Source organism: Aplysia californica, unplaced genomic scaffold, assembly GCF_000002075.1.
Source record: "Aplysia californica isolate F4 #8 unplaced genomic scaffold, AplCal3.0 scaffold00044, whole genome shotgun sequence".
NCBI lineage: Eukaryota > Metazoa > Mollusca > Gastropoda > Aplysiida > Aplysiidae > Aplysia > Aplysia californica.
This window is the reverse complement of record NW_004797314.1, coordinates 1268773-1278992: the sequence shown is the minus strand read 5'-3', so window position 1 is coordinate 1278992 and position 10220 is coordinate 1268773. Positions and strand designations below refer to the sequence as shown.

Genomic DNA, 10220 nt, shown 5'->3' with positions numbered 1-10220 from the left:
CCACCCCAACCAGCTTGAACTGGCCCAGTTGTTCATCATTGCCAGTGTGCTGAAAAAAGGCGCCAAACAGCCCCACCGCTCTACCATAACGCATCTGACGTCTTGTTTACGGGTAAACCCGGAGAGATTTCGTCCAACACAGCAGCTTTCTTTGTCCATATATTGTTTGTGTCTATATTATGCGTTATTTTTTCCCTTCACTAAATACGCATTATTGTTTCGATGGGTTTTTCTATACTCAAATAGACCAAAAAAACCCAAAACAAAAACAACCCCAAATCAAACCAAAACCAAAAACAAAACAATACATCAATCAAATATCCATCGTGTTGATCTCCTCTACCTTTTTTACTTTCTGTACTCAAAAAAAAAAAAAACAACAACAAAAAAACAGACAACAACCCCCCCAAAAAAAAACCCAACAACAACCCAACAACAACCAACAACCAAAAAAACAACAACAAAAAACAAACAAACAACAGCAACAAACAAAAACCAAAAAAGCTATCAAACACCAAAATGTGGTCCCGAAGAAAGGATCGAACTCAGGTCTCATAAAGCTATTAGCAATGACTGAATGAGAACAGCTTACTGGTTTACCCCGTTATGTGTAACTCTTGGCCCAACAACAATGTCCTCCATGAACCCAACGCGCTTTCCGCACTTTCTGACCGAAGCCCAAATTTTAATCTAGTAGAGTTCTTTGTCTCGTCTTGCGTCCACGTTTCCAAACAGAAGTTTTATCCCCCACCAAAAAAAAATAATAAAAAAAAAATAAAAAAATTCTAGTAAATCCTCACTTTTCGAATGGTTTTTTTTTTAGCATTAGTTTAAAATTCGGATAGACAGATAGATAGATAGATAGATAGATAGATAGATATATAGATAGATAGATAGATAGATAGATAGATAGATAGATAGATAGATAGATAGATAGGCAGGTTGATTGGTATGTAAGTAGGTACACAGATAGTAGTTGACGCATTATATTTATTTATTATTTTTTTTTCATATTGAAGATCCTACAGTTATGACTCTCTTTTTAGTGACGAGAAACATGAAACTTTTTATTTTGCTCATAGGCGCCTCTTCTGCTAAGCCAATATAATACTACGTATAATCCCTCACCGATCTCTTCCATTACTCCCCCCCCCTCCCCCCTCCTCCTCAAACCACCTCACCAGCACTCCCCACTAAGAATCTGCCGAGGAGTAAAAGTCCTTAGAGACGGTGGGAAATGCTGGACGGAAAGACATAAGTAACGTTTTAAGATAAAACGGATAAAACCCCCAGACAAAACGTCATGCATACGAAATTACCGAGACAGTGTTGGACTTGGTATACTTCGCAATGACTTTGCGTCTCACGTCACGTAAATAACAGCAACCAGACTAAAAAGTTAGCGAAACTATCTTTGTTTACGGCTTTGAAACAACTCAACGATAACACTGTTTTGATTTTTTTAAGGCAACAAGGAACAGGAACCTCCCCCCCCCAACCCCCACCGTGTTTCCGACTTCTTCAGGGTGACCCAAAATACAACGTGAATAATGTTGTCTGGGTATTATGAGCTCTGACGTTAAGCTTAGGCTAAAGTTATTGTTGTTTATTTCTTTGCCATTTTCCTAATGATTCGATCCTGATGTAGCTGAGAGAAATGAGGTTTGATTTTGAAGTTTGTTGAATTCTGATAAGTATTCTAGGAATTTTATTTGTAGTAAAAAGAATCAAAAAGAAATTAAAAAGTAAAGAGAAATCATAAAAAGGAAAGAAAGAAAGAAAGAAAGAAAGAAAGAAAGAAAAGAAAGAAAGAAAGAAAGTAAGAAGAAAGAAAGAAAGAAAGAAAGAAAGAAAGAAAGAGAAAAAAGGAATGTAATATTTCGTACCGTTTCTCTCTCCCTCTGAGTAACGCTGTCCAAGACATAGATTCTAATTTTATCATTTTTCTGTTGTCGAATGTCACACAATAGAAATCAAGTGTTATGAACAGTTTGTGTATTCTCGGGATTTCTGTTTATGGTTTGATTGAAAGGTATTTACTCTTCACTTTCATCTGTGGTTTCTATCTGTCTGTAATGCTTTGCCATGCACAAGTCGAACGTTATCACTTCGTCGTCTCAAACATCATTCTTTGTTTCTGTTAGTCGAAGAAAGCTCTGGAATGTTTTGTGCATTATTGCTGTAAACATGATGCTAAAGTCATTAATTAAGAGACATTTTCATGGTGTCTTTGTAGTGCTGTTTAGTGTGCCAGCGTTACACTTCCCTAACGACAGTTCATAATACATACATGTAACGTCTTTGGGTTCTACAAAGAGGAATTCTTACGATATGCGTAACAGAATACGAGGCATTTAAAAACATAAATTATTGGCTAAAAGCGGACACTTCCGGTTTACTGATACTTTTGTTACTGTTGCTCAAAATGTAATGGATTAGGAATATACCTGCAACACCCCCCCCCCCTCCTTCCGCTTGGATAATGATATACAATGTACGTTTGACAGCAAAAACAGGTATCGCACCAAGAGTTAAATGGAACCCATCGTATAACCACTAATAAACAAGAAGCATAGAAAAACAAACAGTCCTTTTATTTACTTTCTCTCTCTTTTGCAGTCTTGACCTCCTTGGAGTATGAGCCGAAGTTTGACCGTCCGATGGTGAATGTCACAGTAAAGGAAAAGAACACTGCCATCTTGCCGTGTAGCGTCAACTTTTTAGGATCTCACGAGGTAAATTTGGTTTAGTGGGCCTCTATTTGACGTGCTCACATTTAAAACGTAAATAAGCTTACTGTGCATTCTGTTTGAGAACCTCTTGTCCAGTTGTTCAGATGTTTGCCAAGAATAATTGGTCGCTTTTAATTTTAAGGACAAGCAGGCTAACCTAGATTTCGGTGGTTTCCAGAAATCTTGACCTACACCAAAGTTTCATTGGTGTGCATATTTTGTTTGGTTATAGAGAAAACTCTCCTTGTCTTTTAAAGAAACTGAACAAGGGGCAAAAGCTTTACCTTCGATTTTCTCAAAACAGCATTTTTCCGGATAGTCCCCTTGTGCTTTAAAAGCGAACAATTTTACTTCGTGTTTGCTTTATTTTCTCCACAATCCTACGTCTGTCTCAAAGAATGCACCTTTATCGTTTATATTGGGACTACGAAAGAAAGGAGATTGTTTATTTTTCAAGCATCACAAGATTAGAACAAAATTTACAAAATGATGCAAACATTTCAGAACGACTTGTCCAATAGGGTAAACATACGAAGTTGGATTCATCATAACATTATCATTTCAAAACAGTATGTTGTTTATGACCTTCAGCTCTTGAATCATAATAGTAATCTTAGGTCATAGTTATACGCTGCCTTGTGCGTGCCGATGCTGGTATTTTCTATTTTCCAATATCAGGCATCCACGTAAATGGGAACAGGGGACAAAAAACAACAACAACAACAACAACAACAACAACAACAACAACAACAACAACCCCCTCCCCCACCTGGCCCCTGCCTTAAAAACAAACAAACAAACAAAAAAAACCTTCTAAATCTCAAAATATCCTTCACCCTCCTCAGGTAGTGTGGACGGACCAGTTTTCTACACTGCTCACTTACCAAGACCGCAGGATCATTGATGATGAAAGGTGAGCCACACGTGCAGATAGCTTTCAATACTAGCCTTTGAAATTTTGATACTTTAAAAGACAAAATTGCATAGAAATATTACATATTGCGAAAGTGTGAGTGCACGCATGCACAGAGCACGAAAAAGCAAGTATTCATAATGGAGTTTAAGATATGAGGTTGAAACTGTTATGGTCTCCTAACTGCTGTCGTTTGTCCACTGATATTAACAACCAAAGATATTCATCGTGCCCACGTTAATACATGGGTATGATTTTGTACTTGTTCTCTTTTTTCGACAATGAGAAGAGTTTTAAGAAGCAATACGTTAATTGGATCGTTTCATAGAAACAATCAACAAAATGGAATTCATGTTATTAAACAGAACTCACAAATTTTAATGCCTTCCATGTTGTCCTCCCAAAGTGATGATTCATATTTTACGTCCCTATCGAGACAATTTTGATCGTTTACGAAGGCAGCATCCCGTCAGACAGACAGACGTGGGCACTTAATCAAATAAATAAGCTTCCCCTTCTGGGAGTCAAACTCATTTTCTGTTTTCAAGACGCCGATGTCGTCCTCATCTCCCCGTCCCTCGCCACAAAACATCTCAAATAACAAAACAGAAACAAACCCCCCCCCCAAAAAAGGGGGGGGGGGGGCTACAACAAGAGACACTAAATGATAACTCCAAAGTAAAATGAACGCCACACATTTTCTTCTCCCAGACTGAGTGTGGAACGTCCATACACAAGAGACTGGAACCTGCACATCCGTGACGTCAGATACAGTGACCAGGGCATCTATAACTGTCAGATTAACACCACACCAGTCAAAATCAAAACCATCAATTTGGTTGTTCTAGGTAAGTAAGTACTAGGCTATCATGTCCCTTTTCCTGTACGATTTAAAGAACTATCAAAACCGTGTGACGTTGTTCGCTAACAAACGCACTTCGGCGTGTGTGTTTGTAGGTGTGAGCGTATTCATGTGCATGTTCATTCACATAATTTAACTGTAACCATATCAGAAGGTAGCTAACATATAAATATAAATCTATTATCTTATCTATCCATTTGCTCGTCTGTCTACCTGTCAATACTTAAAATAAGCCTGCCGCCGTATATCCCTGTTTTTACCAATTTGTCAGTATATTTTTTTTTCTTTGGCGTGCGTGAGTTGCTGCTTGTGTTTCTGCTAATACTTTGAGAGTTCGTGTGTTTGTAAAAGTGTAAGTGCATGTGTATGACGGGGGTTCCTAGCAAGTTGGCTGTTTGTCCTCTTGTGCTTCGTTTTTCAAAAAGACGTCTCAGTAAATTGTTACAATGGCTGAGAGATAAAAATGTATAAAGCAGGGGTCTCAAACTTGAGGCCCGCGGAGCAACTGAGGCTCGCAGGACGACATTTTTGCGGCCTCAACTTGGCATCAAAGTTTAGTGTTAGTGCAGCCCGCACGTTTATCTCCCATTCACTTTTTTCTGTCGAATTATTGCCCTTGATGTTTGTATATATATATATATATATATATATATATATATATATACATTTATTTAAAAAATCACTTGAGGACCACCATTGCTCAGGCTTGTCACAGCTCCCGACAGCGTTGTTGACAAGCTTTAAACTTGATTTCAAACCTGTAATTTTTTCAACTTAAATTTAATATATTTTTAAAAAGTGGAATACTTGATGCGGCCAAGGTTCACATAGACTCTTCCTCCATCAGCCCCCCGGTAATCTGAGTTTGGAACCCGTGGTATAATGAAGTCTGCAGCACAATTAAAGATTCTCTAAAATATCAGAATATAAAGCCCCAACGACAAATCCTATAAAGCAGTAACTGTTGTTAAGACCAAGACGGGATGATAAAGAAAACGCCTAATATTTATGAAAGAGCTTTTAACTGCTTTTAACGACTTCTACCGAGAACCTTGAATAACAATACTAAAAAAACAAATATAGATGATGATAGTATTTTGAGGTATGTGCTTGTTAAAAGACTTGTTTGTTAAATTTACAGTTCTTCCCCTTTGTGAAGTCTGATAGAGTTACTCTACAGAGGCAGTTACGTCAGAGCCATAGAGTTTAAAAGGGGGTAACTCTATGGTCAGAGCTCATTCGTCAATAAACAGCACAGGACGGTATTAGGTAAAAGTGTTTGTGTACTCCTCTGAGATTTGGAGTCTCCTCCCCCCCTCCACCCACTAAATCGCGCCCTCCAAATTCTCCCTCTCTCTCTCTTTCTCTCTCTCTCTTTCTTTCTCTCTCTCTCTCTCTCTCTCTCTCTCTCTCTCTCTCTCTCTCTCTCTTTCCCTCTTTGACTGCCTGTCTGTCTGTCTGTCTGTCTGTATGTCTGTCTGTCACACACACACACACACACACACACACACACACACACACACACACACACACACACAAACACACACACACACACACACACACACACACGTTTGCGGGCACGCGCACCTACACACAAACGCGCTGGATATATGTTTTTTTGCTCAAGCGAGAAATATCCCTAAGTAGAAAATTATTTAAACGTTTCAATCAATTGTCAGTGTGTTTTCAAAAGCCCCATTCAACATCGTAGGTGAATTTTGTCCAATGGTCCTACCAAGAAATAACCTTATTTTTACCTGAAGATGATTGGCTGTAGACACACAAAAAAAACCCAGATTTGGCACTAGTACTAGTAACTCATCGGGATCAAATACCGTTATCTTCCCTTTTCTGTACACGTTGCCTAGGTTATGACCTGATTCTGATCGTGTTCACAAAATGTGTAACTTATCCCAGAGAATTATATATAACAATATTACAGGATTGTTTCATAATTTTTTGCTAACAGGTGACAGTGATGTGTTCCTTTTTCAAGCAAGTTTAGGGCAAAAAAGGAAACTCATTTAAGTAAACTTGATGATTATAATCAGAGAAAACAGGTATTTGTATTTTAAACAATGAATAGGCAATGCTGTTGGTGAACGAATTCACTTGCTTCTGTTTAAACTTGAACTTGTTGTATTCCTATAAAGTTGTCAACAAATTTCGGGATAACTATCAAGTCTCTTCGCAAATATTTCTTTCAGCATTAACAAGAAAAAAGAAATTCAGATAATGTATATTATTTACTATTGTTTCTGTTACTCGAGTAGGTGTTTGGGGGAAATTGAGCGCAATGTGCGGATGATAAATGAGTCCTCTGAAACAAAACAAAACCAACGATCTCTAACTTACGAAGCCTCTCCCCCAGGGAAGCTAAAACAGAGCTGGTCCATCAAAGACCGAGTATGAAGAGAGAGGAATCATTATCTCTCACGTAACTCTTTGTCTCGACATCCCCCGGGTACGGCCAAGCTACAGCATAATTGACTTGCATGGTCTAGAGACGACCATACGAAATTTGCTTCCCATCTCGATCGGCAGAGTATGTATAATGCCGAGGACTCGAGATGTACAGGGGTCGGTTTACGAAAACCACAAAGGGGGTGAGGTCATAACTTTATTGCGCATGTCTAGCTTCTTAAGACGGTATCTATGGATACAGAACAACTTCCATACTGCTTCCTTCGGCCTGGCGGTGAATCTTTTTCGGGTGTCTTTTTTTTTTTCTTTGCCTGTCAGTCCGTATGATTGTTGTCTGTACTACTGTATAACGTTTTGTTTTTAGTTTTCAAAATCTCTTCACTGACCTGTAGTGGCTTGTAGAGATTTCCATATCAACTGGAAAAACTTCGAGCAAAAGTTACTAATCGCTAAAACAACCAAAGATCATACCCCCCCCCCCCCCTCCCAAAGATAATACACTTTCTCTCCCCCCCCCCCTCCCTCACTCCCCGTCCAAATAATATCTGTTCAAAGAATGATTTAGATCATAGAAAATGACTCTTCGGTTTGTTAACAACTGTTCATAACTATTCATGAAGTCAATCGTAATTCATTGACCCTAGCCAGTGCCTGTCTCACCGCGATACCATCATGTGGGGGGCGCCTCCATACGCCCCAAAAGACAGCAGCCATTTGTCTGAGGACGGGGTCACGCGATAATGTATTTATCTTTCCGTTTATTTCATCATACTAAAGCATTATATTTTTTGCTCATTGTATCGTAATTTAATATGCTTAACACAAACACATCGTTCGTGGAAGTTACAGATAAATAGGCCCTGCGCAATGAACAAAAGATAATCAAGTTACGAATCATTAAAAGGAGGAAGTGGCCGTGATATGCTGTTCTACAGGGCACTGAGAAAATCAGGGACAAATAATGCTCTTATAAGAATTATGGCAATATTTGTCAAAAGTTTTGAAAATTGTAATCCCGGAAATCGTTCTTCTTCGACTTCCCACAAAAGGAGACGAAAAGTACTCACGTTCAGGATTTTGCGCCCCACAAGTAGCGACCTGTAATTTCTCCCCTCCTGATATCACTTCACACATGGGAAGGAAGAAGTCATGTGGTGTCTATTCAGTGAACTTGAATATTAAATCTCTTGAATAATACGGTTCAGTGGAAATGGACAGATCAACATCTTTGAAATCACCTGACCAGACTCTGAAGCATTGAAACATTTTTTTATCAACGTATATTTGTGACAGTACCAGACCTTAATAATACGAGTCAGTAATTCATAATTTTAAGGCTTGAGCAAGGAAAAGTTAGTTAAGGAAAAGGAGGCAATGGAGTAACTACAGTTTTGAAATCTTTTTCTACTCAGTTCTTCTGCTATAAAGTCGTAGTATGGTTATCATAGCGTACAGGTCCTTGATGGCGATGTATACCAATCTATCCCGTTTTTATTTGAGAACTGTAGTACTGTGTGACCTAATCTGCTGCTGAAAATTACAACTACGAGTGTAATATTTCATTTTCTGCTTATGATAGAAAATCCCTCAAGTGGATCTGACAACGTTTTACTGGTTCCAGATTTCTTACAAATCACGTTCCTTACTTTAAAACCCTGTCTTATCTAGTTACGGGATTTATCTTCTCAGTAAAATAATATTAATTATATTTTCATCTTTTTTGTGAATATGTTAGCTCATTCTTTCTGGTTTTCAACGGGGAATGTTAAAATGATTCACTTTTTAAAATACACAAATACAAGACAGTTCCATATTTCCAATTCGTCAATCATGGTACCCTCTCCGCCAGTATTGTACTCTGTGATTGACTTCAAATGTTATATACGTCATGATTCAAAACCTTAGACAGCGGGTGCCGAGAGCACTTCCCCATTTCCAGCCTTCCACACACCAGCACATACCACCATATTTCTTCTCATCCCCTTTCTCATTCCTCTAACCCTGAGCCCCCATGTCGCTCTTCCCAGCGTCAATATCTCTCAATGTCCATCCAATTATTAGCTGCTAGTTTTCTCTTTCCATTTCAGCTCATTGGGTGAATGCATGTTGCCTTTGATTGTCTGAAACTAAGAATATTGTTTCGGACTTTCGAAGAGAGAATCTAATCGTGTCTTGGACATGTGTTAACATCTTAATAAAAACAAAGGGACAAATACGCCTCAGGAATGAACGGGGAACATGTTTTGCTGAGCGGTGTTGATGCGGAATGAACGTCCGTAAGTTGAAATTGGAGGCCTGTGCGAGGAAGCTGTCTTTTACGACATGGTTGCTCACAACCAACAACTTTTAATTCAAGTGTCCGGTTGATTCTAACGGAGTGTATAACGTGCGATTGAACAAAAACCAGTAATGGGCTGAAAGTTTAGCCTCAGAAGGACACACTGAAGACTGAAGACGTTTCCATTGATTCTTGACATCCAACGTTCAGCGAATTGGGCACGCGAAAAGGCCTCTGATAGAGACGACCGAGACAAAGTGCTGGAAGAATACAAAATCCGAGAACAGCTACTGGATATCATGGCATTATATGAAAACAACAAAACAACACTCAGGACACCACATGAAATAACACAATGCTTCCAAGCAAGATCAGGAGTAAGACAAGAATACAGACTATCCCTTTTACTATTTATGACACATGAAGAAAATAACAGCAGAAGCTAAACCAGAAGACAATACAATCAACGAGCTTAAATTTTGCTGACGGTCAGCGCAGTGAATGACAACGAGAAGACCCTCCAAGAAATAGACTGAACAAAAGAAACAAAGACCAACACAATATGAAGATAAAGACAAGGAAAAACGAGGCGATGAAAATCAGCAAAACACCAGATTCCGTTTACATCACAGACGACAACGGCACTATCAAGCCAGTAGAAGAGTTAAAATACCTGGGAAGTATGCTCACCGAAGACGGAAAAATAAACAAAGAAACAGAAACCAGAATGAAAAAAACCAATGCTTACCACTCAGAACGTTGTCAAAAGCGAAACTTCCTGCTGTATGGCTTGCAACTAATATCCCTGCTTGGCTGTCAAATAATTTTTAGTTTTTAGCTTTGTTATCCACCCACATTTTGTTGTGTGTTCTCAAAATTAAGGTCAGTTTAAGCACCACTTAAGTACGATATCATTGTGATAGTCATAGATGGCTATCTGGTAACTTCGGATTTCTGCCACATCCCTTTGGTATTTCCGTCTTTTGTCCCTCGCCCCCTCCCCCCGCCCCC

General features: G+C 38.9%; 1 protein-coding gene across 8 annotated transcripts in view; it reads left to right on the top strand.

Moving 5' to 3' along the window:
* The window catches only part of LOC101859550 (limbic system-associated membrane protein), an 84795-nt gene that overhangs the window by 43195 nt on the left and 31380 nt on the right, over positions 1-10220 (top strand). For all 8 annotated transcript variants that reach the window (XM_005092316.3, XM_005092318.3, XM_005092315.3 and 5 more), the window contains exons 3-5: positions 2620-2735; positions 3578-3645; positions 4357-4493. In XM_005092316.3, the coding sequence (XP_005092373.1) occupies positions 2620-2735; positions 3578-3645; positions 4357-4493 (321 nt within the window). The remainder of the gene's footprint in view (positions 1-2619; positions 2736-3577; positions 3646-4356; positions 4494-10220) is intronic.